Source organism: Cricetulus griseus, chromosome 7 (genome assembly GCF_003668045.3).
Source record: "Cricetulus griseus strain 17A/GY chromosome 7, alternate assembly CriGri-PICRH-1.0, whole genome shotgun sequence".
Lineage (NCBI taxonomy): Eukaryota > Metazoa > Chordata > Mammalia > Rodentia > Cricetidae > Cricetulus > Cricetulus griseus.
Genome location: NC_048600.1, coordinates 75940845 through 75968550, shown reverse-complemented (window position 1 = coordinate 75968550; position 27706 = coordinate 75940845). Strand labels below are relative to the sequence as shown.

Genomic DNA, 27706 nt, shown 5'->3' with positions numbered 1-27706 from the left:
AATAAACAGAGAATGACAGCTGCTGAAAGACATTGAAATGTGAAAGGGACAGCTGAATTAAGCTGACCTATTTATTTTTAAAATGTCTTAACTTCAAAGTGAAAGTCAAAAAAATATGCTGCATTAGGGAAGAGGTTAAGTTTTTGTTTCTACAGAAAATGAAAGGCTTTGGATTCATTTAAGGTTTATAGAGTTCAGGTTTGATCAGGAGACCCCCTAAAAATCTTGACTACAGACATAAAGAAATAAACCTAGAAAAACTATAAGACAGGTGACATATATTTTACCTGTTCAAACATAAAACAAAAAAAATCATCTTTGGATGGCTTGTGCACAACACACAGTCCATACTGCATTGTGTTAGTGCAGGTGTGTGTGTTACCTTTGAAAGTTTGCGTGTTTTCAGAGCATGCTGACCAGACACCAGTGAAAACAAGTAGCACAGGTGATCCAGTCTCTCAGAGTGCTTCTGTTGCAGTTTCCTCAGAGTTCTGCATCCAGAACAGCTTCAAGGCTGCTGGCTGAGATAGTTCAGCCTCACAGACTAGTCTATCCAGTACTATCGATAAGCCTAGCACTTTTCCCGTTGCATAGAGACTGGACAACAAATGTTACAGCTAGCTCTCCCAGGACTTGACAATTATCCCAATTTTCCCAGGGTCCTCTAAAGATGCCATCACCCCAGACAACAGCAAGCAGTCTGGAGAACACCCACACCCACATGGTTTCGTCTTTCAGTGGGTATAGATGTTTGTCATCACTTAGGGCATTTGGTTACAAATTGTAACTGGTAATGGTCAGGGAGAAAGCTAAACAAAGGAGGTTAGATTCAGAGTTATCTTTCTGAAGGGAAAAGGGGGATATGGTATAGAAATGATGGGATAAAAGGGTAGGTTGTTGAGTTTACTTTTTAACAACCACTAGTCTCAAATATTTTGCATTTGTATATATCTTTGTCTATTGATACAAATTTAAGGTTGCGGGGCAGTGGTGGCACACACCTTTAATCCCAGCACTTGGGAGGCAGAGATAGGCAGATCTCTGTGAGTTTGAGACCAGCCTGGTCTACAAAAGCTAGTTCCAGGACAGGCTCTAGAGCTACACAGAGAATCCCTGTCTCAAACAAGCAACCTAGGTCCACAAATATGTGTTGAATGAACAAACTGCACAAAAGTAAGGCTGACTCAACAGTAGAAAATTTGTGTTATTCTCTTTTATAGAACATTAGAAAGGAAAACTCTGTACCCCAAAATCATTTGATAAAATAACAATGTTGATCCCACTCTCCTCTCTCAACAGGGTTTGTCTGTGTAGCCCTGGCTGTCCTGGAACTCACTCTGTGGACCAGTCTTGCTTCAAACTAAGAGATCCTCCAGCCTCTGCCTCCCAAATGCTGGAATTAAAGGCATGTGCCACCACCACCTGGTTTAATTACTCAGAATAGTAATGGTAATAGAATAGTAATGTAATTCAATTGAAAAATAAAATTCAAAACAAATGTATTTATTTGTAAAACATACATATAATACATACATACACATGTATACACACACATACTTACACACACTCATATATAAACATAATTACGCTTTGGTTGTGATAATTAGTTTTTAAAAGGACCAGGAGGCTGGATGTGGTGGCATACATCTGTACTCCTAATACTCTATAGAGAGGCTAAGGCAGGAGGATTACCATGAGTTCAAGGTCAGCCCTGTCTGCAGTGTAAGACTCTGTCTCAAAGCATAAACAAATAAAACAACAAAAACAAAGAGACAAACAAACAGTCACACACACACACCCATTCCCTATCCCACCCACTCAAAAATCAAGCCCCCGCAGGTCAGATTTAGAACTCGGACTTTGCTGCCACCTAGAGGACTCCTGTAGTAGTGAGCCATTTACAAAATTCAGAGTCCCCGTGGCTAGAGGCTTTCAATTAACTAAGGCAAAATTCCTTGGAGTTTTGAACAAGAACTTTTATATAAACCTTCTGATGGAAACTAATAATATCCCAGGCCATGGACACATTTTAAGAAGTGATTAAATAACGGACTCTCTGAGATATCATGTACCTAAGAGTCTGAGTACATCGGAGACCACTGTAGCGTTTAGTCCCCAGGAGAGAATCTCTGTCAATAGAGGATTGACTAGAACCTCAGAGAACAAACATAATCTAATTTTTCATTTAAAAAACTTCATTATTTAAAAAACTATCAAATAGGGCTGAGCAGGAAGATCTCTATGAGTTCCAGGCCAGCCAAGGCTACATAGTAAGACGCTGTCAAAAACAAACAAAAAACAAAAAACAAAACACTCAAAAGAAAACAAAACCTTCAAATAAAAACAACACATCCAAAATTAAGCAGACCCAAAGTCTATACAGCTCAGTGACCTTCTGTATAGGAAGGACTGGCATTCAGAACAGAAGCTGTGTCCATTACTTATGTTCAGTCCTTCCTCCCCCCATATACAGACCTTTCTTGCTCTTGGTCTCTTTTCTTCATGTTACACTGAACCCACGTGTACATTTGCTTACATACCTTACTGCTTAGATTCAACACAGTAGAAAGAACATACGGTATGTTTCTTTCTAGACTGTGAGATCTCAGTTAATGCTACACATTCTAAGTCTGCTCATTTTCCTACTAATGTTTAAACTTCATTTTCTTTACAAAGAGGTCTATTCCTACCTATTATATTTACATTCCAATATACATTATATATTCATCTGTTGGACAACGAGGTTGATTCTGATTCTTTGCTATAGTGAATAACGCAGCAATAAACATGGGGTGCAGATATCTCTATGGTAGGGTGTGAGGTAGTCTTATGGTGTGTTTTTGTTTTTGTTTGTTCGGTTTTTTTGTTTGTTTGTTTGTTTTGAGACAGGATTTCTCTATATAGCCCCAACTGTCCTGAAACTCACTTTGTCAACCAACCTCTTGGAACTCACAGAGATACACCTCTCTGCCTTCCAAGAGGAGGGATTAAAGGCATGCACCACCACACCTGATGATGGTTGTATTTTTAATGTTTGAGAATCTCCAAACTGATTTCCACAATGACTGTATTAATATGCATCCCTACCAACAGTGAATAAGGGTTCCTTTCTCTCCACATCCTCTCCAACATTTGTTGTAAGACTTATGATGATAGCCATTCTGAGTGGGGTGAGGTGGTATCACAGCCATTTTTATTTGCATTTGCCTGATGGCTAGGAATATTGAATAGTTTTTAAAACATTTATTGGGTTTTGGGGGGTTTTTTTCAAGACAAGGTTTCTCTGTGTAATCCTGGCTGTCCTGGAACTAGCTCTATAGATCAGGTTGGCCTTAAATTCACAGAGATCTGCCTGTCTCTGCCTCCAGAGTGCTGGGATTAAAGGCATGTGCCATCATCACCCAGTAGCCATTTATATTTTTTAAAATATCTATTCATTTCATTTACTTGTCTGTTGATTGGCAGTTTTATTGCCTTGCTATTTAATTTCTGCAGTTCTTTGTAAGTGCTGTACATTAGCCCTTTGTCTAAAGTGTAGCTGGATAAGATTCCCTCCCATTCTCTGTGCTGTCTGTTAACTCTGCTGATCGTTTCTTTTGCTGTCCAGGAACCTTTTCTTTTCATGTTGTCCATCTGTGGATACTGGGGTTCATTCCTGTGCTGCTGGTGTTCTATTTAAAAAGGTTTTGCCTACCTCAATATCTTGTTTTCTTTTAACATTTCAGTGGCTTTGATTTTTAATTAAAGTATGGATCTATTTTGAAATAATTTTTGTACAAGGTGAAAGACATAAATTGAGCTTAATGCTCCTCCAGACAAAAATCTAATTTTGACAGCACCAGATGTTGGATAAGCTATCTTTTTTCCAAAGTCTATTTTTGCCTCCTTTGTCAATGTTAAGTGGGTATTGTGTTGCTGTTTTACTTACAGGCCCTCTATTCTATTCCACTGGTCTTCCTGCCTCTTTTTATGCCAGCATCATGCTGTCTTATCACTATAAGCTCTATAGTATAACTTGAGGTCATGTTTTGCTCTTACCCCTTAGGATTGCTTTGGCTATTCATGGTCTTTTGTGGTTCCATATGAATTATTGTATTGTTTTTTTCTAAACCTGTGAAATATGACATGGGAATTTTCATAGGTATTATATTAATTCCATAAATAATTTTGGTAGAGTAGACATTTTCACAATATTAATTCTGCCTATCCAGAAACATGGAATATTTTTCCATCATATAGTATCTATCATTTCTCTTGCCAATATCTTGAGATTTTCATTGGAGAGGTGTTTCACTTCTTTGGTTAAATACATTCCTAAATATTTAATGAGAAGGACTTATTTTAATTGGAATAATTTTTTCTAATTTCTTTCTCAGAGAGTAGACTATTAGCATAAATTAATTTTTTACATTGATTTTATATCTGCAACTTTACTGTGTTTATAGGTCCATGAGTTTGCTAGTAGACTCACTAAGATCTTTTAAGTAAAGAATCATGTCATCTGCAAATAAAGATTGTTTGACTTCATCTCTCCTTACTGTTATCCCTTTTGTTTCTCTCTTATCTAACTCCTATAGCTAAGATTTTGAACACTATATTGAATAAGAGAGGGGCATGTGGACATTCTTGTTTCACTCCTGGTTCTAGAGAAAATGCTCTCATTTGCCTCCATCTAACATAATGCCAACTATAGGTTCATTGTATATAGCCTTTATTTTTTTTTGAGGTATGTTCCATTTATAAGTTTTGTCAGGAAGGCATGTTGAACTTTGTCAAATGCTTTTTCAGCACCAATTGAAACAATTGTGCAGTTTCAGTCCTTGCATTTGTTTATATGTTGTGTTACATTGGTGGATTTACATATGTTGAGTAGAACTTGCCTTTCTAGGGTGAAGCCCACTTGGTCATAATGTATAATCCTCATAAAGTGCTTCTGAATTTGGTTTGCAAGTATTTTGTTAAGTTTCTTTGCATTTATGATCACCAAATAAATCATTATATGGTTTTCTGTTATATCTGTGACCTGGTTTTGGTACCAAGATGCTAATAACTTCATAGAATGAGTTTGATAGGGTTTCTTCATTTTCTATCCTGTGGAACAAGTTAAAAATAATAGATCTAAAGTCTTTCTCAGATGTTGAAAGAATTCAGCAGTGAACTCATTGGGTCCTGGGCTTTTCTTCAAGAGCAGGCCTGAAGCTATGTAGATCTGACTGGCCTGCAACTCTCAGAGACCCTCCTAGCTCCATCTCCAAGTGCTGGGAGCAAAGGTGTGTGTCTCCATCCATCCATCCATCTATCCATCCATCCATCCATCCATCCATCCATGAAGATGGAGGTTCTGTCCTACCTGGTCCCACAGCCGTTTAGTCCCAAATAAACTCACAGAGGCTTATATTAATTATAAACTGTTTGGTTGATGGCTTAGGCTTCTTACTGGCTAGTACTCTCTTAATTATTAACCCATTTCTATTAATCTGTGTATCTCCATGTAGTCTTGGTTTACCAGTGATGCCCAGGCCTCTCACTTTCTCGGCAGCTACATGGTGTCTCCTTCACTCTGCCTAATACCTTTGGATTTCCTGCCTGGCTAAATCTTGCCTGTCCATTGGCCAAAACAGCTTTATCATCAGCCAATAAGAGAAACATAAATTCACAGCATACAAAAGGACATGCCCCATCACATTGTGGCATAAAGAAAGGTACTTTGGAAATAAGAGCAATCTATTTTAATACTTGGCTCTGCCTTTACTCACTGAAAGATCTTAGGCAATTTATTTAATCTCTCAGAAGACTCATTTCTCCATCTTCCAAATGAGGCAGATAATAGTATCTACCATTCCAGCCTGGTCTACAGAGAAAACTCTAGGATAGGCTCCAAAACTATACAGAGAAACTCTGTCTTGAAAACAAAAAACAAAAAAAAAAATGTTGAAGGTAACCCTGCTTTCTGCTTCCTTCCATCTACTTCCCGTGTATGGAGGGAAATATGATCAGCCGGCTTCTTGCTCCTGTCACCATGCCACGCCTTCCCTACCATTGTGGACTCTATCCCTCTGTAACCATAAGCTAAAATAAACTCTTTCCAAGCTGCTTTTGATCAGATAGTGTTTTATCAGGACAACAGAAAAGTAACTAATATACTATCTAAGCACCAGGTGACTCACAGACAGGATTAGTGAGCAGAGATACAAGTAATCTCCTGCAATTAGTAACATCAAAATTAATCAGTCCTTCAGCAATGAGTAATTGATGTAGCTTTGGAGACATATAACAGCTGGAGGTACTATGATTTGTGTTCTCAACCCATTTTTTTCTCTGTAGCTTTTGGAGCCTATCCTGGCACTCGTTCTGTATACCAGGCTAGCCTCAAACTCACAGAGATCTGCCTGCCTCTGCCTCCTGAGTACTGGAATTAAAGGTGTGTGCCACCAATGCCCGGCTCCAAATTCATTAATTTGAATCCTAATACCCACTGTTGTTGGCAGAAGTTTCTCTCCCTCCAGCAGCTCCCAAACACAATGAGGCTTATATTAATTATAAATGCTTTGACAATAACTAAGGCTTGTTACTAGCTAACTCTTACATTTAAACCATATTTCTTATCTACACTCTGTCACGTGGCTTGGTACCTTTTCTCAATATGGCATGCTCATCTTGCTTCTCCCCATGTCTGCTAGACTTCTCTGACTCTACCCTTCTTCCCATCATTTTCAGTTTGGCTTTCCTGCCTAACTTTATTCTTTATTCAGCTATTGGACAGTCAGCTTTTTAATTAAACCAATCACAGTGGCATATATTCATACAGTGTAAAGGAATAAGCAAATATTTTGGCAAACTTCTATAAATGATCAAAGACCAAAGCTGAAGATATGAATAGATGACATTTTAATTGAAGGTTTTGTAGACATGGGTGCAGATGTAAAAATAATTGCACCAGAATCTTGGCATCCAAATTGGCCTCTTCAGGAGGTAAATGTTCAGCTTTTAGGGATTGGTACTTTATCTCAGTTAAAACAAAGCACAGGATGAGTTGAATGCATAGGGCCAGAAGGACAGAGAGGAATATTGAAGCCATGTGTGGTTGATATAGCAATGAATTTATGGGGATATTATTTGTTATAGCAATGCAATACTCAGATTAACATTCCTCCAATCTCAGAAACAAACCATAAACTAATATATGCTTCTGGGAAAAATATGAATGGTATTATACGGAACAGTCACCAAACATTCAGGTTGCACAAGAATAGGGCACAACAGCTGCTAATCTTTTAAAGGTACCAACAGCCCTGCCTTTAAAATGGTTAACTGACAACCCTATCTGGGTAGAATAATAGACTTTGACATCAGAAAAATTACAGGCCTTAAAACAGCAGGTATAGGAACAGCTATATTTTTCAACATATTGAAGAGTCAACCAGTCCTTGGAATTCTCCTGTATTTGTTATTAAAAAGAAATCTGGGGGGGAGGGCGCTGGAGAGATGGCTCAGAGGTTAAGAGCACTGACTGCTCTTCCAGGGGTCCCGAGTTCAATTCCCAGCAACCACATGGTGTCTCACAACCATCTACAATTCAATCTGGTGCCCTCCTCTGGCACATAGGCAGCACACTGTATATGTAATAAATAAATAAATAAAAGCAATCTGGAAAATGGAGAATGTTGACACATTTGAAAGCCATTAATAAAGTAATTCAGCTGATGTGCTCTCTACAGCCTGAAATTCCCCTGCCTTCTTTATTACCTAAAGGATGGTCTATTATAGTTATTGGTTTAAAAGACTGTTTCTTCACTATATCTTTACAAGTAAAGGATAGAGAAAATTTTACCTTCATGGTACTTACTTATAATAATTCTATTGAGCCTGTTAAGAGATTCAGTGGAAGGTTCTCCCACAAGGGATGTTAAACAGTCTCACCCTGTGCCAGTATGTTGTACAACAGCCATTGAAGATGATTCATGTACAGTCCCCTCAATCTATAATTTACCATTATATGGACAACTTTTTACTACCTTATTCAAATGTAAAGATACTTTAGAGAAAATGTTTGAAGAAGTAAAGAAAATTTTGCCTTGTTGGGGATTACAAATTGCTTCTGAAAAAAATACAAAGAGGAGATCCTATTAATTATCTAGAATATTTAGTAGGTTTACAAAAATTGTTACCAAAAGGTAACAATAAAGAGAGATCAATTGCAGACTCTTAATGACTTCCAAAAATTGCTGGGAGACATTAACAGGTTATGGCCCACAACTGGATTAGCAACTCAAGAACTAAATAATTTATTCACCTTACAAAGTGACAAGGACTTAAACAGTCCAAAAAATTATCTGAAGCTGAGAGAGAATTGGTTTTGGTAGAAAAGAAATTACAGGATGCACATGTGATCATCTGAATCCAGAGTTGGATTGTATTCTGGTTATTTTACCTTCTACACATTCCCCTACAGGAATTTTAATGCGGAGAGAAGGTAATATCTTAGAATGAATATTTTAACCACACAGAGTAAAAAATTAAAGACCTATGTAGAAAAGTTTTCTGAGCTGATACTAAAAGGAAAATTCAGACTTTGTCAATTAGCAGGAATGGCCCCAGCAGAAACTGACCTTTTACTAATGCTGAAATTTCCTCTTTATGGGCAAAGAGTGAACACTGGTAAAGAGCTTGTAGTAGGTTTTTGGGGGAGATTAACAACAAATATTCCAAAAGCAAGAGAATTCAGTTTATAAAGAGAACTAACTGGATCCTTCTTCACATTGTATGAGGAACACCGATTTCTCAAGTCCATACAATCTATACTGATGCAAACAAATCAGGAAAGGTAGGTTATAAGTCAGGAAAGCTAGGAAAAGCGGCTCAAAGTCCTTATGATTCTGTTCAAAAGTCAGAATTATATGCTATTCTCATGGTATTACATATATATATATATATATATATATATATATATATATATATATACCTCTTAATATAGTTACAGACTCTCAACATGCAGAAACAACTGTGTCACATATTGAAACTGCTGAATTTATGCCAGGTGATACAGAATTGATTTTATTCAGTTATAAGAAATAATCAGAAATAGAAACCATTCCTTATATATAACACATATTAGATCCCATACAGGTCTGCCAGGCCCTCCAAGGACAAGGTAATAATGAAATTGATTAACTATTGGTAGGAAATGTGCTAGAAGCCTCAGAATTTCATTAAAAAAACATGTCAATAGCAAGGGTGTGAAAAAGAATTTTCCATCACTGGCAACAAGCCAAGAAAATTTTAAGGATATGTCCTACTTGTTCTTGGTACAACCAAACTCCACTACCTACAGGAAGTAACCCAAACGGTACTCAAAGAAATGAAATTTGGCAGATGGATGTGTTTTATTTCACAGAATTTGGAAAAGTAAAATATGTATACCATACCATAGATAAACATTAAGGATTTCAATGGGCAACTGCTTTGAGTTCTTAAAAGGCTGACTCTGTAATCACACATTTTCTAGAAGTTATGGCCATTATGGGCATACCTATACAAATTAAGTCTGACAATGCCAGAGCAAGTGCCAGGATAGGCTCCAAAGCTACATAGGGAAACACTGTCTCTGGAAAAAAAAAAAACTGACAATGCTCCAGTAAATGCCTCTAGTAAAATGAAACATTTTATGCATATTACACTATAAGGCATATTATAGGTATACAACAAAGTCCTACAGGACAAGCAGTTCTACAAAGTTCAAATCAAACTCTAAACAATATGCTTAATAAACAGAAAGGAGTAATAAAGACCCACAGAAATAGATCGCACCAGGCGGTGGTGGCACATGCCTTTAGTCCCAGCACTCGGAAGGCAGAGGCAGGCGGATCTCTGACGTCTACAAGAGCAAGTCCCAGGATAGCCTCCAAAGCCACAGAGAAACCCTGTCTCAGAAAAAAAAAGAAATAGATTGCATAATGCACTATTAACTTTAGATTTTCTAAATGACAATGAGAAAGGAACAACAGCTACAGAGAGAAATTGGATAACAGAAAAAAAAAAAACTACTGAATTAAATCAGCCTGTATACTTTAAAGATGTTCTGATCTCAGAATGAAAACCAGGATATGTGTTAAATTGGGGAAGAGGTTTTGCTTTTATTTCCTACAGGACAAGAAAATCTATAGATACCATCAAAATTGATAAAGATTAGATTTGAACAAGAGAGACCTCTTAATAAGAAAAGATGATAGGCCAGGCAGTGGTGGTGCATGCCTTTAATCCCAGCATTTGGGAAACAAAGGCAGGTGGATCTTTGTGAGTTTGAATCTAGTCTGATCTACAGAGCAAGTACCAGGACAGGCTCCAAAGCTACAGAGAAACCCTGTCTCGAAAAACCAAAAGAAGAAGAAGGAAAAGGAGAAGGAGAAGAGGCGGAGGAGGAGATGATAAGTTCATCAAACAGCATGACCATTTGATCTAAACTAACATAAAACTAACAAATGCTTTTCATTTGATCAGATATATCTTATCAAAAGGGAAACTCCCCAAAGTTAGGTAGAGTTGGGGCACGGTTTTGTTTTTTTCTTTCCAGGAGAATTAAGGCATCTGAAGACCACTAGACAAATCAGACATCTGAAGAAAAAGAATGAATTATCCAGAGAAAATGTCCCAAGGAAAAGAGTAAATTGGCCTAATGATATAGCACATTTCTAACAGAATAAGTTTCATAAGTCCTCATAAATATTTGTTTTTGCTATTCTCTACAGACATAAAAGGCAAATGGTCTTTTTGTAGTCCCAGTTCAACTAAAATTTAAATCTGGCTGTGGAGTTGGAACATGGCTCTTTCCTTCTCTAAACCCAAGCATGCTTGTTAAAGGAAAATCCAAAATTTCTGTCTCATATCAGAATAGCCACCTAGTATGAGAGAAAAGAAAAACCAACATTAAGAGACTATTCTATTGCCACTAATCATATAATCCTTTGGTTTTGACTCTTTAAAAACTTTTCTTAAGGTATACATATTATCTCAAAATTTATAAGATTAATATATATATACATATATAAACTTTCTGTCATGTTAATGGTCATATAGAGTACTAACTAATTCTATAAAAAGGCTTTGTCTGGTTTCCTGAACATGATTTCAGGCTTGAGTCTGAATCAGGTAACTTGGAATTAAGTTTGTGTGCCCTAGATGTATTTAACAAATTATGGTCCTTTAACCCCTCTGTTATCTGCTTCATATGACATCTAAAATGTTTAAGTTTTCTGCAGTGAACTGTGACCATTCTTAACAGTGACCTTGAAGTCTCCAAAAGGATTGTGGGGCCTCATAATAGCAGTTCCACCTGGATTATGGTAATGCCACTACACTGAAAAACACCACTCGAAGATCAGCTTTGGATACAAACTTCTCAGGGCAATTTCAAGGTGGCTAGCTGAGGTAGTCCAGCCTCATGCACTACTCCAACCAGAACTTCAGATAAGCCCAAAACTTTCCCATTACACAGAGACTGGCAACAAATGATACAGCTAGTTCTTCCAGACCCTGACCATGATCTCAATTTTCTCAGGATCCCCTAGAGTTGCCATCACCCCTATCAGACGACAGGAGGCAGTCTAAAGAACATGACACCCACATCCCCAAGAGGCAGGGGTGGGCGGTTTCTGGTCATTCAGTGGGTTATGGAGTGATGCACCTTTAATCCCAGCACTAAGGAGGTGGAGATAGAAAGGGATATGCCTGGACAGAGAGAGGAATATAAGGCAAGAGGAGACAGGAGCTCAGGGCAGTCTGAGCAGCAGTCAGTCTAAGGCAGTTTGAGCATTCAGTCTGACAATTTGAGGAGACAGAATCGCCCTTTCAGTCTGAGGTAGAGGTAAGAGCTGTTTTGATTCTCTCATCTTTCAGTCTCCCCACCCCCATATCTGACTCTGAGTTTTTATTATTAAGACCAATTAGAATTCATGCTATACTTTTTGGCACTTCTATATAGAGGAAAGGTGCTAAAAAAACAGATTGAAGACAAAGAGTCACAAGTACTTATTACATGACATTATTCTTGAGGAGATATGAACATCAACTGATGTTCTCGACCACAGCAATGACACAACCAAAGTCGAATGTGGTGAAGCAATGAATTTATTTGGGGTTACTTGCAGGAGTACTGGTGACTCAGAGCCAGCTGCTGTTGGTTTAGAGTGCACAGAAAGATAATTTGTGTTTTACACTTAGAGTTATCTTAATTACATTATCCATACTGCAAGTGCTAAATAGCTAGCTACATGTGGCCAGTGGCTACCACAGAGAACAATGCAGGTCTGAGGAAGCCTTTGTTGGACACTTTTTGAAGAACACACTGGAGCATTGTATTGAGGATCATATTAATTGGGTTTAGTGAACAATGGAAAGCATTCTAAGAATGTTGGCACCAGCATATGTGACAGCGGATAGTTGTGTAGCCATTCTGGTGTTGCTGTAACCAAAGTATTGAAGAAAACAGAATAAGGGGAGGAAGGATTTCTTTAGCTCATGGTTTCATGTTTTCTTTGACTCACTCCCTTGAACATCGTGGTGTGTGGGACAGCTTCCTCAATGGCAGACAGACAGCACAGGATCATATAGGAAGCTAGGCCAGATACAGCCCCAAAGACAGAACCTCAGTGATCTACTTCTTCCAACTACACCCTACCTCCTATCATTGCTACCAAAAATTCCATAAAATGATAAGCCCATCAAGGGACTGATCTGTTTGTTAAGTCGAAGGCCTCATAATTGTGTCTCTGGAAACATTCCCAGAAACACACCCAGAGGAATGTTCTACTAATCCCCTGGGCATGATCAAATTGACAATCAAAATTAAGCAAGATATGTTTTTTCCCAAGAAATGTTTGCATAATCCCAAATATGTAGAAATATAAAATAGGCATATAAAGCAAACATTTACTGAAAACAATTATTTGACAGAAGTAGAATTTTAACATTTATTTAAAATGAAAGAAAATCTTTGTAGTGAGGTGGGTTTGTCTTTTTACTTTTACACAAAGAATTAAATACTGGCTAAATATTTGATGCTGTAAGACACAAAGCATCATCAGTATCTGTCAGAGTTTAATGATATATTGATTTTATAATGGACACCGAGAACAGTGTTGCTTTTCCTAAATACAACAGAGTATGTTTGGGGCCATTTAAGTATTTCTGGTGCCCTGCTCAGAGCCTCCTGAGGCCTGGGGACTGTGCACAGGGGAGCCCTACCCAGGGAACTGGGCCATCCAGAGTCTACTGATTTTGAGTTGCTGGTTCCACCTCCACCCACGGGAAGAAGACCGCCATCAGAGTATTGGACCTGCTTGCACCCACCGGAAGAGAACCTTGGAACCATACCCACCAGGAGAAGGAGAGATCCCACTGGCACCCACTCGAAGAAGGGATGGGAAGACGACAGTATAAGAACATACTCAACAACAGAAAGATCAACATGATGCCACCAGAGTCTAGGGACTCCACACCAGCAAGACCTGAACATCCCCAACACAGATGAAGCAGAAGAGAATGAGCCTAAAAGCAACTTTATGAAGATGATAGAGAACCTCACAGAGGAAATGAGGAAACCCCTTAAAGAAATGGAAGAAAATACAAACAAAAAAAATGAAGAAATGGAGGAAAAGACAAACCAAAATTTGCAAAAAATAAACAAATCTCTTAAAACAAGGAAAGCCAAGAAAAAACAACCAAAAAGTGAAGGAAACAATTGAAATAGTTCAAGGCTTGAAAGCTGAAATAGAGACAACAACAACAGCAGCAGCAACAACAACAAAAAACACAGTCTGAGGGAATGCTGGAAACAGAAAAGCTGGGTAAACAATCAGGAACTACGGATGCAAGCATAACCAACAGAATATAAGAGATGGAAGAGAGAATCTCAGGCATTGAAGATACACTAGGAGAAATAGATTCATTGACCAACGAAAATTTTAAGTACAACAAATCCCTAACACAAAATATCCAGGAAATATGGGACACCGTGAAAAGACCAAACTGAAGAAGCTGAAGAAAACCCACATCAAAGGTGCAGAAAACATATTCAACAAAATCATAGAAGAAAATTTTCCCAAACTAAAGAAAGACATGAAATAAAAGTACAAGAAGCGTGCAGAACATCAAAAAGAGTGGACCACAAAAAAAGCCCCCTCACCACATAATAATCAAAACACCAATCATATAGAATAAAGAAAGAATATTAAGAGCAACAAAGGAAAAAGGCCAAGTAACATACAAAGGCAAACCTATCAGAATTACACCTGACTTCTCCATGGAAACTTTCAAAGCCAGAAGGTCCTGGATAGATATTCTGTCAACACTAAGAGACCACATATGCCAGCCCAGACTACTATACCCAGCAAAGCTTTCAATCACTATAGATGGAAAAAAACAAGATATTCCATGACAAAACCAGATTTAAACAATACATATCCACTAATTCAGCCCTATAGAAAGTTCTGGAAGGAAAACTCCAACCCAAGGAAGTTAACTACACTCACAAAAACATAGGTAATAGATAATCCCACTTTACCAACAGCCAAAAAAAGGGGGAGGACTCACACAGAATACCAACAACAACAACAAATCCAAAACAAACAAGAATTAACAATCACTGGTCATTAATATCCCTCAATATTAATGGTCTAAACTCACCTACAAAAAGACACAGGCTAGCAGAATGGATACGAAGAAAGAATCCATCCTTCTGCTGCATACAAGAAACACACCTCAACTTCAAAGATAGATGTTACCTCAGAGTTAAGGGTTGGGGAAAGATTTTCCAATCAAATGGACCCAAGAAACAAGCTGGTGTAGCTATCCTAATATCTAACAAAGTAGACTTCAAACTAAAATCAATCAAAAGAGATGAAGAAGGTCATTTCATATTCATCAAAGAAAAATCCATCAGGATAAAGTCTCAATTCAGAACATCTGTGCCCCAAATACAAAGTCACCCACATTCATAAAAGAAACATTACTAAAACTCAAATCACACATAAAACCTCACACACTCATAGTGGGAGACTTCAACACCCCACTCTCACCACAAGACAGGACCACCAGACAGAAACTTAACAAAGAAACAAAAGAACAGAAGTTATTACCCAATTGAGTTTAACAGACATCTATAGAACATTTCATCCAAACACAAAAGAATACACCTTCTTCTCAGCGCCACATGGAACCTTTTCTAAAATCAAACACATACTCAGCAACATAGAAAACCTCAACAGATACAAAAAAAATTGGAATAACCTCCTGTAATTTATCAGACCACCATGCTTTAAAGTTAAAATTCAACAAGAACACAAATTGCAGAAACCCTACAAACTCAAGGAAATTGAAAAATGAGCGATTGCACCATTCCTGGGTCAAAGAAGAAATAAAAAAAGAAATTAAAGACTTCCTGAAATTAAAGAATTCAATGAGAATGATGACATACCCAACATAGTAAAAATGGCAATCTTGCCAAAAGCAATCTACAGATTCAATGCAATCCCCATCAAAATACCAGCACAATTCTTCACAGACCTAGAAAGAACAATACTCAACTTTATATGGAAAAACAAAAGATCCAGGATAGCCAAAACAACCCCGTACAATAAAGGAACTTCCGGAGGCATCACCATCCCTGACTTCAAGCTGTATTATAGAGCTATAGTTCTGAAAACAGCTTGGTATTTGGCACAAAAATAGACAGGTAGACCAATGGAATCGAATTGAAAACCCTGATATTAACCCACATACCTACAAACACCTGATTTTTGACAAAGAAGCTAAAATTATACGATGAAAAAAAGAAAGCATCTTCAACAAATGGTGCTGGCATAACTGGATGCTGGTGTATAGAGGACTGCAGATAGATCCATGTCTATCACCATGTATAAAACTTAAGTCCAAATGGATCAAAGACCTCAAAGCCAGCCACACTGAACCTCTTAGAAGAGAAAGTGGGAAGTACCCTTGAACAAATTGGTACAGGAGACAGCTTCTTGAACATAACTGGATGCTGGTGTATAGAGGACTGCAGATAGATCCATGTCTATCACCATGTATAAAACTTAAGTCCAAATGGATCAAAGACCTAAAGCCAGCCACACTGAACCTCTTAGAAGAGAAAGTGGGAAGTACCCTTGAACAAATTGGTACAGGAGACAGCTTCTTGAACATAACAGCAGTAACACAGACACTGAGATCGACAATTAATAAATGGGACCTCCTGAAACTGAGAAGCTTCTGTAAGGCAAAGGGCACAGTCAGCAAGACAAAATGGCAGCCCACAGAATGTGAAAAGATATTCACCAACCCCATATCTGACAGAGGGCTGATTTCCAAAATATACAAAGAACTCCAGAAGGTAGTCACCAAAAAATCCAATTAAAAAGTGGGGTACGCCAGGCGTTGGTGGCGCATGCCTTTAATCCCAGCACTCGGGAGGCAGAGGCAGGCGGATCTCTGTGAGTTCAAGACCAGCCTGGTCTACAAGAGCTAGTTCCAGGACAGCCTCCAAAGCCACAGAGAAACCCTGTCTTGAAAAACCAAATAATAATAATAATATAATAAAATAAAAAATAAAAAGTGGGGTACAGAACTAAATAGAGAATTCTCAACAGAGGAATCTAAAATGGCTGAAAGGCATTTAAGAAAACGCTCAACATGCTTAGTCATCAGGGAAATGCAAATCAAAACAACTGCGTGAGGTATCTTACACCTGTCAGAATGGCTAAAATCAAAAACAGCAATGACAGTTTATGCTGGAGAGGATGTGGAGAAAGGGGAATACTCCTCCATTGCTGGTGGGAGTGCCAATTTGTACAGCCACTTTGGAATGTATGGTGGTTCCTCAGGAAATTGGGAATCATCTATCTCAAGATCCAGCAGTTCCACTCTTAGGCATATGTCCAAAAGAAGCACATTCATACAACAAAGACATCTATGTTCTATAAACTATGTTCATAGAAGCATTATTTGTAATTACCAGAACCTGGAAGCAACCTAGATGCCCCTCAACTGAAGAATGGATAAAGAAAATGTGGTGCATTTACACTCAGCCAAAAACAAAACAAAACAAAACAAAACAATGGAATCTTGAAATTCACAGGCAAATGGATGGAACTAAAAGAAACCATCCTGAGTGAAGTAATCCAGTCACAAAAAGACAAACATGATATGTACTCACTCATATATGGATATTAGACATAGAGCAAATGATTACCAGCCTACAATCCACACCTCCAAAGAACCTAGGAAACAAGGAGGACCCTAAGAGAGACATACATGCTCACCCAAAGAAGGGGAAAGGGACCTTCTCCTGAGCAAATTGGGAGCAGGGCGGATGGGGGGAGGGAGTTAGGAGAAAGAGACTGGGAGAGAGGAGGGGAGAGTAAGACATGATGGACTGGGAAGATTGAGTCAGGAGAAGAATAGAGGAGAGCAAGAAAATAAATACCTTAATAGAAGAGAGCCATTATAGGTTTAAAGAGAAATTTGGCAGTAGGGAAACGTCCAGAGATCTAAATGGTTGACCCCAACTAAGAATCTAAGCAATAGGGAGAGGCTATCTTAAATGCTCTTCCCCTATAATGAGATCCATGGCTACCTTATATGCCATCCTAGAGCCTTCATCTAGTAGCTGATGGAAACAGAAGCAGAGATCCACAGCTAAGCACTGAGCTGAATTCCTGGAATCCAGTTGTAGAGAGGGAGGAGTAATGAGTCAAGGGGTCAAGACCATGCTGGGAAAACCCCCAGAAACAGCTGACCTGAACAAGGGGGAGCTCATGGACCCCAGACTGACAGCTTCGAAACCAGGCCCCCTGCAAATGGGTGTCAGTTAGGAGCCCTGGGCGGTCTTTGGGGCCCCTGGTAATGGAACAGCATTTACACCTAGTGTATGAATGGACATTGGGAGAGTATCCCTCTATGGGGATACTCTCTCAGCCTAGACACACAGGGGAGGGCCTAGGCCCTGCCCTAAATGATGTGACAGACTTTGATGATTCCCCCATAGAAGGCCTCACCCTTTCTATGGAACAGAAGAAGGATGGGATGGGGGTCAGTGGGAGGCCTAGGTGGGGAGGGAACTGAGATTGATATATAAAATAAGATTGCTTCTAATTTAAATAAAAAATTCCAAAATAAAAATAAAAAAAGAGAAAAAAAAAGAATTTGGGAGAATTTCTCTGGTCTTATCCCAAGCAAAGCTTAACAGTATTTAATGAAGCACAATCTAGAAAATCAAACAGAAACTTTGAAAATCAAACACAGTGCAATCCAAAGTACACTAATCTGATACTTCTATGCTGAGGAATGGTGGCAGGAACATTGTTTTGTTTTCCACAGTGAAAGCATTGTTTCCATAGCATTAGAAAACTTAATAATTACAACAAAGAACAATGCAATTCATAATACACAGTAGTCTGATCTAAGGTGTTTCTGGCATCATTTATTGGTGTTCTATGGAGGGACAGTACTCATAGTCCTAAGCGCACCATGTTGTGTGTTCAAAAGCAAGGCTGCATAAAAGTTTGTTGTACATTGAGGCAAGTATTGAGGGAAATATCTTGGGGACTTACCACACCTTTGATTTTTAATTTTATTTTTGTTTGTTCATTTATGTGCATCTCGACCAGAAGCTGGTAGGGTATCAGGTGTCCTCCTCTACCATGCTCTGCCTACTCTTTTTAGGCAGGGCTCTTCCTGAATATGGAAACAAATAAGCTCCAGCAATCCTCCTATCTCTGACTATCTCAGAGCTGGGGTTACAGGTGATTGCTGGACACTGAGCTTGGTATTTAGCTTCTGGGACTCAAACTTCAGTCCTCATGATTACACAGCAAATGCTCTTACCTGCTGGGCCATTCCTCCTGCCCTCCCCACCCCATTTTAAATTTTTAGTCATTGTACATTCAGAAACGTTTGGCTATAGCCCTCCACCTTCAGTTAAGTGACTCCATATTATGGGTCACATTTTAAGAAGCTGGGCGGGAAATGGGGCTGGAGAGATGGCTCAGAGGTTAAGAGAGCACTGACTGCTCTTCCAGAGGTCCTGAGTTCGATTGCCAGCAACCACACGGTGGCTCACAACCATTTGTAATGAGACCTGGTGCCTTCTTCTGGCCAGCAGGCCTATATGTAGGCAGAACACTGTGTAGATAATGAATAAATGAAGAAGAAGGAGAAGGAGAAGAAGCAGCAGCAGCAGCTGGGAGCTACAGTTCATTTAAGTTTATTCTTGCTCAGAGTTTTCCAAAGCAGCTCCAAGTTGTCTAGAGTGGTCATAACTAGAGCAAGACTTCCTGAAGTGGGAGTCACAGCTTTACTAACAGTGGTGGTTCTCCAAGTGATTGTGGAGTGCTCAAAAAAGCCAGACTGCCCTCTGCTGGCTGCTAAAAGAAGGGCTCAAAGCAGCCAGGTAGAGGCTCAAGGGGGAAAACGTCTGTCACCCAAGACTACATTCTTGACATCCCTACCAGATTAGCTTATTTAAATAAACAAATAATTAAGTATGATTATGATAACAGCCAATCATAGGATTGCCATTCTCAACAGTACTTAACAGTGTTAAAACCTAATAGAGGTCAGAGTGCAAACCTTTAGCCACATATCTTTTGGGAGAGGATATCCCTAGGTCTCTCAAAGGGAAAGGGTTGAAGTTCCATGATTCCCTTCAAGGACTTGCTCCCTCAGATCTAATGTAGTCTCTCTTAAAGTTTCCTCCACTTCTCAATACCACCACAGACTGATGACCAACCAAGCCTTGGAACAAGAGCCTTCAGGTAGGCTGTTCAGGTCCAAACTGTAACAATAACTATGACTCAGAAAGCACCTGAAGCACCTGGGCTGCTAAGTATTGCTCATCCTCTGCACCTGATCAAAAGGCATCTGTTCCTGAATGCTAGATACAGGAGCATTAGCTAGAGGTGGAAAGTGTCAGCCCCCAAACAGTTTCACCTCAAAAGGAGTAAGAAGGAGTTTATTCTGGAACCAAATTCAACCAATCATGGCCCACGAGTACAGATTCTTGTTTCTTCCAAATACAATGTTCCATTGTAGAAGTGGTTACATGAGATTTTTATTAGTTATGAAACAAAGTTGTAAATCAAAGTATTTATCTACATGTAGGTAGGTTACAGCAAAGCAGGTTTTAGATTCTACCTGATGACATTCCTAGCTTTTGATTAATGGAAGCTGGTGGTCTGTTAAGAATACATTTCAAGGTTTTGATAGTTACAGGTTGTTAAATCAGACACATGGATGGGCAGTAAATGGCTTTCAAAGGAACTAAAAATAGCTCAATATGGTCTACGGCCATACCACCCTGAACTCGCCCGATCTCGGAAGCTAAGCAAGGTCAGGCCTGGTTAGTACTTGGGTGGGAGACCGCCTGGGAATACGGGGTGCTGTAGGCTAGAAGGCCCGGCGTTGGTGGCGCACGCCTTTAATCCCAGCACTCGGGAGGCAGAGGCAGGCGGATCTCTGTGAGTTCGAGGCCAGCCTGGTCTCCAGAGTGAGTGCCAGGATAGACTCCAAAGCTACACAGAGAAACCCTTAACCCTTAACTGTCTAAACTGCTGCAAAATCTTGAAGATAGTCATTTGACCTTAAAGAATTTATAATACAAGTGTAGCCTTCCTTTCTTCTTCATTCCTTCTCTTCCCTTCCTTACTGGGGCATCAATTGAAATGTCTCTACCTCTCATGACTTTTGTGATACTAGGTCATTACAAAGAACTTCAGACCACCACCTATAAACAGGAGGCAATGATGACAGGGTCTCTTACAGGGTAGTGGTGGTAATGGTGGTGGGGTATGTGAGTAAAGGACACGAGAGGTTTTGATTGTAAAGTGCTAGGCACATAGAGACCACATCGAAAGTTCTTAGTAAATAATGATGGCTGTGATTAGCTGACTGCTGTATCTTTAGCTGTCTGAGAGATGCTGTAAATAGTATAATTACTTAAGAGACAAATACAATGAAGCAGGGTTTTTCATTGTTGTTTGTTTTTGTTGTTGTTGTTGTTTTTGTTTTTTGAGACAGGGTTTCTCTGTGGCTTTGGAGGGTATCCTGGAAACTAGCTCCAGTAGACCAGGCTGGTCTCGAACTCACAGAGATCTGCCTGCCTCTGCCTCCTGAGTGCTGGGATTAAAGGTGTGCGCCACCACCACCCGGCAAAGTAGTTTTTAATATGCAATTTTTCAGGAGAAAAGGCTTAACATTATTAGGCACAAAGGGCACGCAAGGATGAACGGCAGGTCTGAATGGGGTTGGGGGGGGTATGCTCAGAGAGCAACCCAGAGGCTCCCAAGGGAGCCTTCGATCTCTGCACAGCTGACTCTCTTAGTCACCTCACTAAAGACAATAGCAGCCTTCCTAGATTTTTTTTTTTTTTTTTTTTTTTTTGTAAAGCAAGGAAGAGGTTTGACCTTGAAACCTGGGCTTGCCTTCTAGTTAGCTGTGACCTTGGGCGGATGGACTGTGCCTAGTTTCCTCCATACCAAGACTAAGCTTAAGGATTGTTACTAACCTGGGAGGGCTTGCTTAGTACAGTATCTATGCACGATGTGTTTCTAAGTCTTTAGCTCTGGTGGTGTTTCATGTATTAGCAAACAGGCCCCAAAACAAAACTGGTAAAAAGTATTAATCCGCTCTAATAATATGGCTAACACTCTATTCCAGGCTTTAGTTCCTATTTTACACACCGAATAATCAAGCAAGTTTCATTTCTGAATTTGTTTCTCCGTCTGCCTCATCTAGACTTCACTGACCCAACCTAAAAATCAGCTACATGTGAGTCAAGCGTTCCTGGTTACTTTCTCTCAGGAGCTACATCTATAGTGACCATCGACCCAGGGCACTAAAGGTGGGGAGGCTAAAGGGTTGAAGGGAGTCAGAAGATTCATAAGAAGTTAGCGTTCGAATAAGCGGAAAAATGGTTCACTGTCGAGGCTTTTAGGTTGCTGGCCCTTTCCGTTTGGGGCATCTGTAGGGATCTCATTGTGAAAATAAGCCCACTACTCTTTCTCCTTCCTTCCCGAGGTCACTTTGTGGGACAGAGCCTCAGGAACCACGGAAGAGAAGATTACTGCCCTCGATCCCGTTGGCTCGCCTGCGCGTGCGGGAGACCTGGAAGGGTAAAGCTGGCAGTCAGTCCGTACCATTTAGCAAAATTCCGCGAAAAGGCGGCGTGGAAGTGCCGGCTCCGACTTTGCGAAGAGGCTCAGCGAAGAGCCCCCATCACACGGAGCCTCTAGCGGACGCAAGGACGCCGGGTCACGTGGGCTCGGCGGGCGCGCGCCCCAGCCCCGCGGGAGGAGGTGCGCGGGAGGGGGCGGGGCCGGGGCCTCCCGTGAAGCCCCGCGCGCGGAAGGACCGGAACTCCAGGCGGGTGGCTTGTTGATAACATGGCGGCAGCAGCTGCCCGGGCATCCCGAGGAGGCGGCAGCGCCCACACCCGGAAGAAGGGGCTGTTTTCGGGCTAGTGCGGCGGCTCCTGCGGACCCGGAAGTCCCAGCCAGCTGCTGAATGAGGGGAGCCGGGCCCTCCCCGCGACAGTCCCCCCGCGCCCTCCGCCCCGACCCGGGCCCCGCCATGTCCTTCTTCCGGCGGAAAGGTAGCCGAGGGGTCGCCGGCGGGGGCGAGCCGGGCGGCGGTGGGGCAGCCGGCCTGCAAGGGCTTCGTCAGGGCGGCCGCGAGGCTCTTGGTGAGCCGCTCGGCCTCGGCGCCGACACCCGCGGTGCCGTGCGGTGCGCTTCCCTTCGCTTTCTGGGACTCCACAGGGTAGAAGGTGGCCTCCTCCTGCGAGGTCCGAGGGGCATGGTCTTGCTGGGCCGAAAGTGCTTGCTCAAACCCATAGAAGTTAACACTTGTTTACTCAAGAACGGCTTTTCTGGTGTGTTTGGTTTCCAGAGGTTTGTGTGTGTGTGTGTGTGTGTGTGTGTGTTGTCTTGTGTGCACGCGCGCACTGTGGATCAAGATCAAGGAAATCCCTTTACTTATTGGAAGTCTGACTTTCCCGAATATCAAGGGACTTATATCTAAAACCACGTGAAACTGTTTCTTCAACCAGCGCTGTTTTCTAGTTTCCTCTTTTGAGGGGGCGGGGGTGGAAAGCGGAAGGGGGCCCATTGTTATTCCTAAAATAAAATTTCTTACTACTGAAGTTCCGTTCAGAAGACTACTGCTTTTGATGATTTAGCAAGTTTACTAATTATCGGAATCGTTGCTGTTTTTTTTTTTTTTTTTTATAAATGAACTACTTAGATTTCTGATGTTCAGTTGTGAAAGCTTGCTCAGTTTAAAAGTAGAGGCAGGGTAGGGTGATTTTGATGCTGGAGAAGGTTGTTGCATTTCACTAAAAATACATATACATATTGGACAAGCAAATCTCTTTAGATCAAGTGATGGTTATGTCCGTCCATTCTTGTTGCTTCGGAGATGTACTAGACAGTTGTGTTTTTTTGTTGTTGTTGTTGTTGTTTTAAATTACACTAATTCAGACTTATATTCACATGACTGCTTTTTCATAAACTCTGTAACCCACTTCTCTCCCAGCTGAGAATCAGGTGATTTCTAAAGGCCTCATAGTACTGAAGCTGACTGTTAATGCTGGATGCTGAATGAATGAAACTGGTAAAATGGTAGGAAGCTTTGTCAGTAAAGTATCTTAATACCTCTGGAGTTACTAACTGTAGCTAGTTTGACAGTGTTGAGTGCTTACTTTTTAAGGGGGAAAATACATTCTAAGTATGGGACTAATTTCATGTTGCATGACAACAGACTGTTGTCTGTTTATTCAACACACTGCCAAGTGTCCAGTCTGCCAGACACTGCTAGGATGTCATTGAGCAGTCATCGGGACATTGTCCCTGTACCTATGGAGCTCATTGATGCTGTAGGCAGACAATAAATAAGCAAAAAAATAATATGAAAAATTTTAAAAATTGAATGTATATCCTTACAAACTGAATGATGTGTAATGAGAGAGTAATTTATGAAGAGGAACCTATTTTGGTTGGGTGTTAGAGGAGGCACTCAGTATGTAACCTTGAAACATAAAGCTAGTGGATCAGTACTAAGATGTAACATTAGAGAGGGCAGGAAAACACTGTAAGTACCAGGAATAAAGAGCTGGTGCCCTTCAGGAAAGGCAACTCAGCTGCTGTGACCGAGGCTTAGAGAAGCAGGTGGATAAAAAATCACATTACTGATTTTGAGTCCAAATACAGAGAGATGTATTGTAAAACTTTTGAAGAGGGATAACTCGAGGATAAAGAGTGATCTGATTATTTGCATGGAAAGCTTGTTCTGGAGCTCAGCAGATAAAGGCCCTTGGTGTGTAGCCTGACCATCTGAGTTTATGCCCCAGGACTCACAATGGTGGAAGGAAAGGTTGCCTCCCATACATGTGCTGTGGCAAGCCCACACCCACAAAACAAATAAATGTACCTAAAAAAAATCATTCCAGGTGAGTTTTGGAGACTGGGTGTGGCAAATGAAGCTAGAAACAGGAGTGTTGGGGTTGAGGCAGTCTAGCTTTATAGCCATAGCCTTAGCGTTTACTGGTTAGAACAGGGTGCTCTCAAACTTGTGGCCATTATCCTGCCTCTGTAGTATTGGGATTGCAGGCATGTATCACATCTGTCTTCTGAAGCCCATCTTATACAGATCCTCCTCATTTTTATTTTTCTTTAAAATGGTTAATCTAAAAGCAGGAAAAGGAGGCTGGGGTGGCTCTGCCCTTTAGAGTATGTGTCGTTTTCATACAGAGGAACCAACATGGCAGCTTACAACCATCTGTAACTCCAAGTCCAGGGAATCCTTTACCCTCCTCTGACTTTTTTGGGCACTAGGCATGCACATGCTATATGTACATAGATGCAAGCCAAACACTAACACAGCAACAACAAAATAGGGGAAAAAATTATAAGAATTACCTTCGTGTTTTCTCATTTTCTTATTTTACCTCTCTGTCTCTATTGTGTTAAGTTTTTCTTTTGTATCTAAGTCTTTTGAGAGATGCTATTTGTAATTCTTCTGTCATGTTTTTCATCTCTTTTAATTTTGGGGGATTTTCAAATCAATGTCTTGATAATGTGGCTATTACTTGCCTTAAATGTACAGCAGTCTTTTCTCAATCTTCTGAGTACGGGATCGCAGGCCTGTAATACTGCCTGGCCTGTCTGTCTCTTCTGGTATACACTCCCTGGAATTGATGGAGTTACAAGATTCTCATTTGTGTTTGAGAATATCTTAAAGATGTCATGGCCAGGTAGAGGTAGCTCAAGCCTTTAATCCCAGTACTTGGGAGGCAGAGGCAGGTTGATCTCCATGAGTTCAAGACCAACCTGATCTATAGCCAGGGCCGACACAGAGAAACCCTGTCTCGGGGGAAAAAAAAGTTTGTCATGAAATGTTTCATAGGAATTAGCACTGACTTTTAAATTTTATATGTATGGGTGTTTTGCCTTTGTGTTTGTATGTATGTGCCTGTGCCTGAGGAGGCCAGAAGAGGGCATCTGATCCTCTAGAACTAGAGTTATAGGTTGTTGTGGGAATTCATTATAACTATTTGATTCCTTCATAAATATATCTCTATTTACCTGTTTTCCTCATAATAAACTTATTCTTAATTTTTACTTACAAACATTGATGTTCTTAATCATTCAGGTAGGTATCTTCCTGATGCAAATATTCAAGTATGTCACTAGGCTGAGATAACAAGTGCAAAGTGGTTAGAACAATTACCCTACTGTAGCCATGCTTTTCCTATTCTAATCCGTGCTATTTGTTAACTGTTGCCAGCTTTCTTTTTTTGAAATGTTATTGATAGGCACAGTTGCACACTGAGAAGCCACGCTATAGCTCCCAGAGCATAAATTATCAAACCTTGCTACTTGGCACTGTGCTTCCAACCAGCTGAACAGATCATGTCTCTGAATTCCAGAAGACAAAAGCAGAAAAGAAAGTGCCTTCTTCAGTACAGTGACCTCAACCTTGAAGGGCTAATTAAGATCCTGCTGTCATTTGCTGGATTTACAGAAGAGCAGCAAATGTGTGAACTTATTTCAACCCACTCCAAAACGCTCAGAAGCTTCATTTGAGATGGAGCATTAGAAATTTGTTCTTAAAATTCTTTAAGTTATAAGTGTGTGTGTGTGCCCTTGTGTGTACGTGGCAATACGAGAGCACTGAGTTCAGAAGAGTGTCAGATCTCCTGGAGCTAGAGTTACAGTAATTTGCAAGCCACATGGCACTTGTGGTAGGATACAAACTCGGGTTTTTTTTTTTTTTTTTTTTTTGTTGGTTTTTCAAGATGGGATTTCTCTGTGTAGTCCAGGCTGTCCTGGAACTTGCCCTATGGACCAGGCTAGTCTGGTACTCAAAGATCTACCTGCCTCTGTTCAGAGTGCCGGGATGAAAAGTGTGTGCCACCATGCCCATCAGTATAGTATGTGCCCTTAACTACAGAGCTATCTTTTCAGCCTGCTTTCTTTAAATACCATTCTCTATCTCAAGAGCAGATGTTTGTTTGTTTTACCTTTAAGTCATTTCAAGTTTTGTTTTATTCACCAGTTGTGCTCGTTTCTATTTGGAAAAATTTTTATGTGATTTTGTGGGGGGAGGGTTCCGCACATGTGTCACTGGGCACATAAGACCTGATTACAACTTGTGGAGTCAGTTCTCTCCTCCCAATTTAATGTGGGTTCTGAAGGTCAAATTCAGGTCAATCAAGCTTATGTGGCAAACACTTCATGGGCTAAGCTCTCTCTCCAGTCCCTGGGATTTATTTTTGTATTTCAGAGACAAGATATAGTCCACTCATCAAAGCTCCTACACCACCAGTTTTTTGTTGTTGCTTTGTGTGTGTGTCTGTTTCATGTACATGTGTATGTGTACCATGTGTGTGCCTGGTGCCCTAGAAGGTCTGAAGAGATTGGATCCTCTGGAACTATAGTTATGGATAGCTGTGAGCCACATGGTGTGTGCTGGAAACCAAATCTGGGTCCTCTGAAAGAGCAGCACAGGCTCTTCACCACTAAGCCATCTTAATAGTACAGTGCACCACCAGTTATTGTAACACTGTATGTTTAACAATGTATGTCTGTATGTTTAACAGTCCAAACAGAGACCTTTGAGGTCAGCAGAACTTATAGTTACAATTTGGGAATTGTGGGATGGCACAGCAGGACAGAGTGCTTGCTGGACAAGTCTGACAACTTGAGTTCAGTCCCTGGAACTTACAGTGAAAGGAGAAAGGGCTCACAAATATTGTGCTTTGATTTCCACACATGTGTATACTGACATACATACACACACACACACACACACACACACACACTCTCTCTCTCTCTCTCTCTCTCTCTCTCTCTCTCTCTCTCTCTCTCTCACAGTACAACTAAATAAATCTTTGAGATTAAAAAGTGTGTATGGGTGTTTGACCTGTGTGTGTGTTTGTGTATCATGTGCATGCTGCGCTCTTAGAGGCTGGAAGAGAGTGTTGATCAGCTAGAACTGGAGTTCCAGTCAGTTGTTAGCCACCATGTGGGTGCTGGGAATCAGAGTAGCCAGGGCTCTTAACCACAGAGCCATCTCTCCAACCCAAGTAAAAAAAATTTTAAAAATGCTTATACTCTGATTCTTTTCAGAATAAGTTTGTGAACCTTTAATATAGATGTAT

General features: G+C 40.4%; 1 protein-coding gene and 1 pseudogene across 1 annotated transcript in view; both read left to right on the top strand.

The window, feature by feature from the left end:
* The first annotated feature begins 20329 nt into the window (after positions 1-20329).
* LOC113836851 lies at positions 20330-20438 on the top strand (annotated as a pseudogene).
* Positions 20439-22382: 1944 nt separating this feature from the next.
* The window catches only part of Akap10 (A-kinase anchoring protein 10), a 53707-nt gene continuing 48383 nt past the window's right edge, over positions 22383-27706 (top strand). The window contains exon 1 of the mRNA XM_027427225.2: positions 22383-22639. Coding sequence (XP_027283026.1) covers positions 22552-22639 — 88 coding nt within the window. The 5' untranslated portion in view covers positions 22383-22551. The remainder of the gene's footprint in view (positions 22640-27706) is intronic.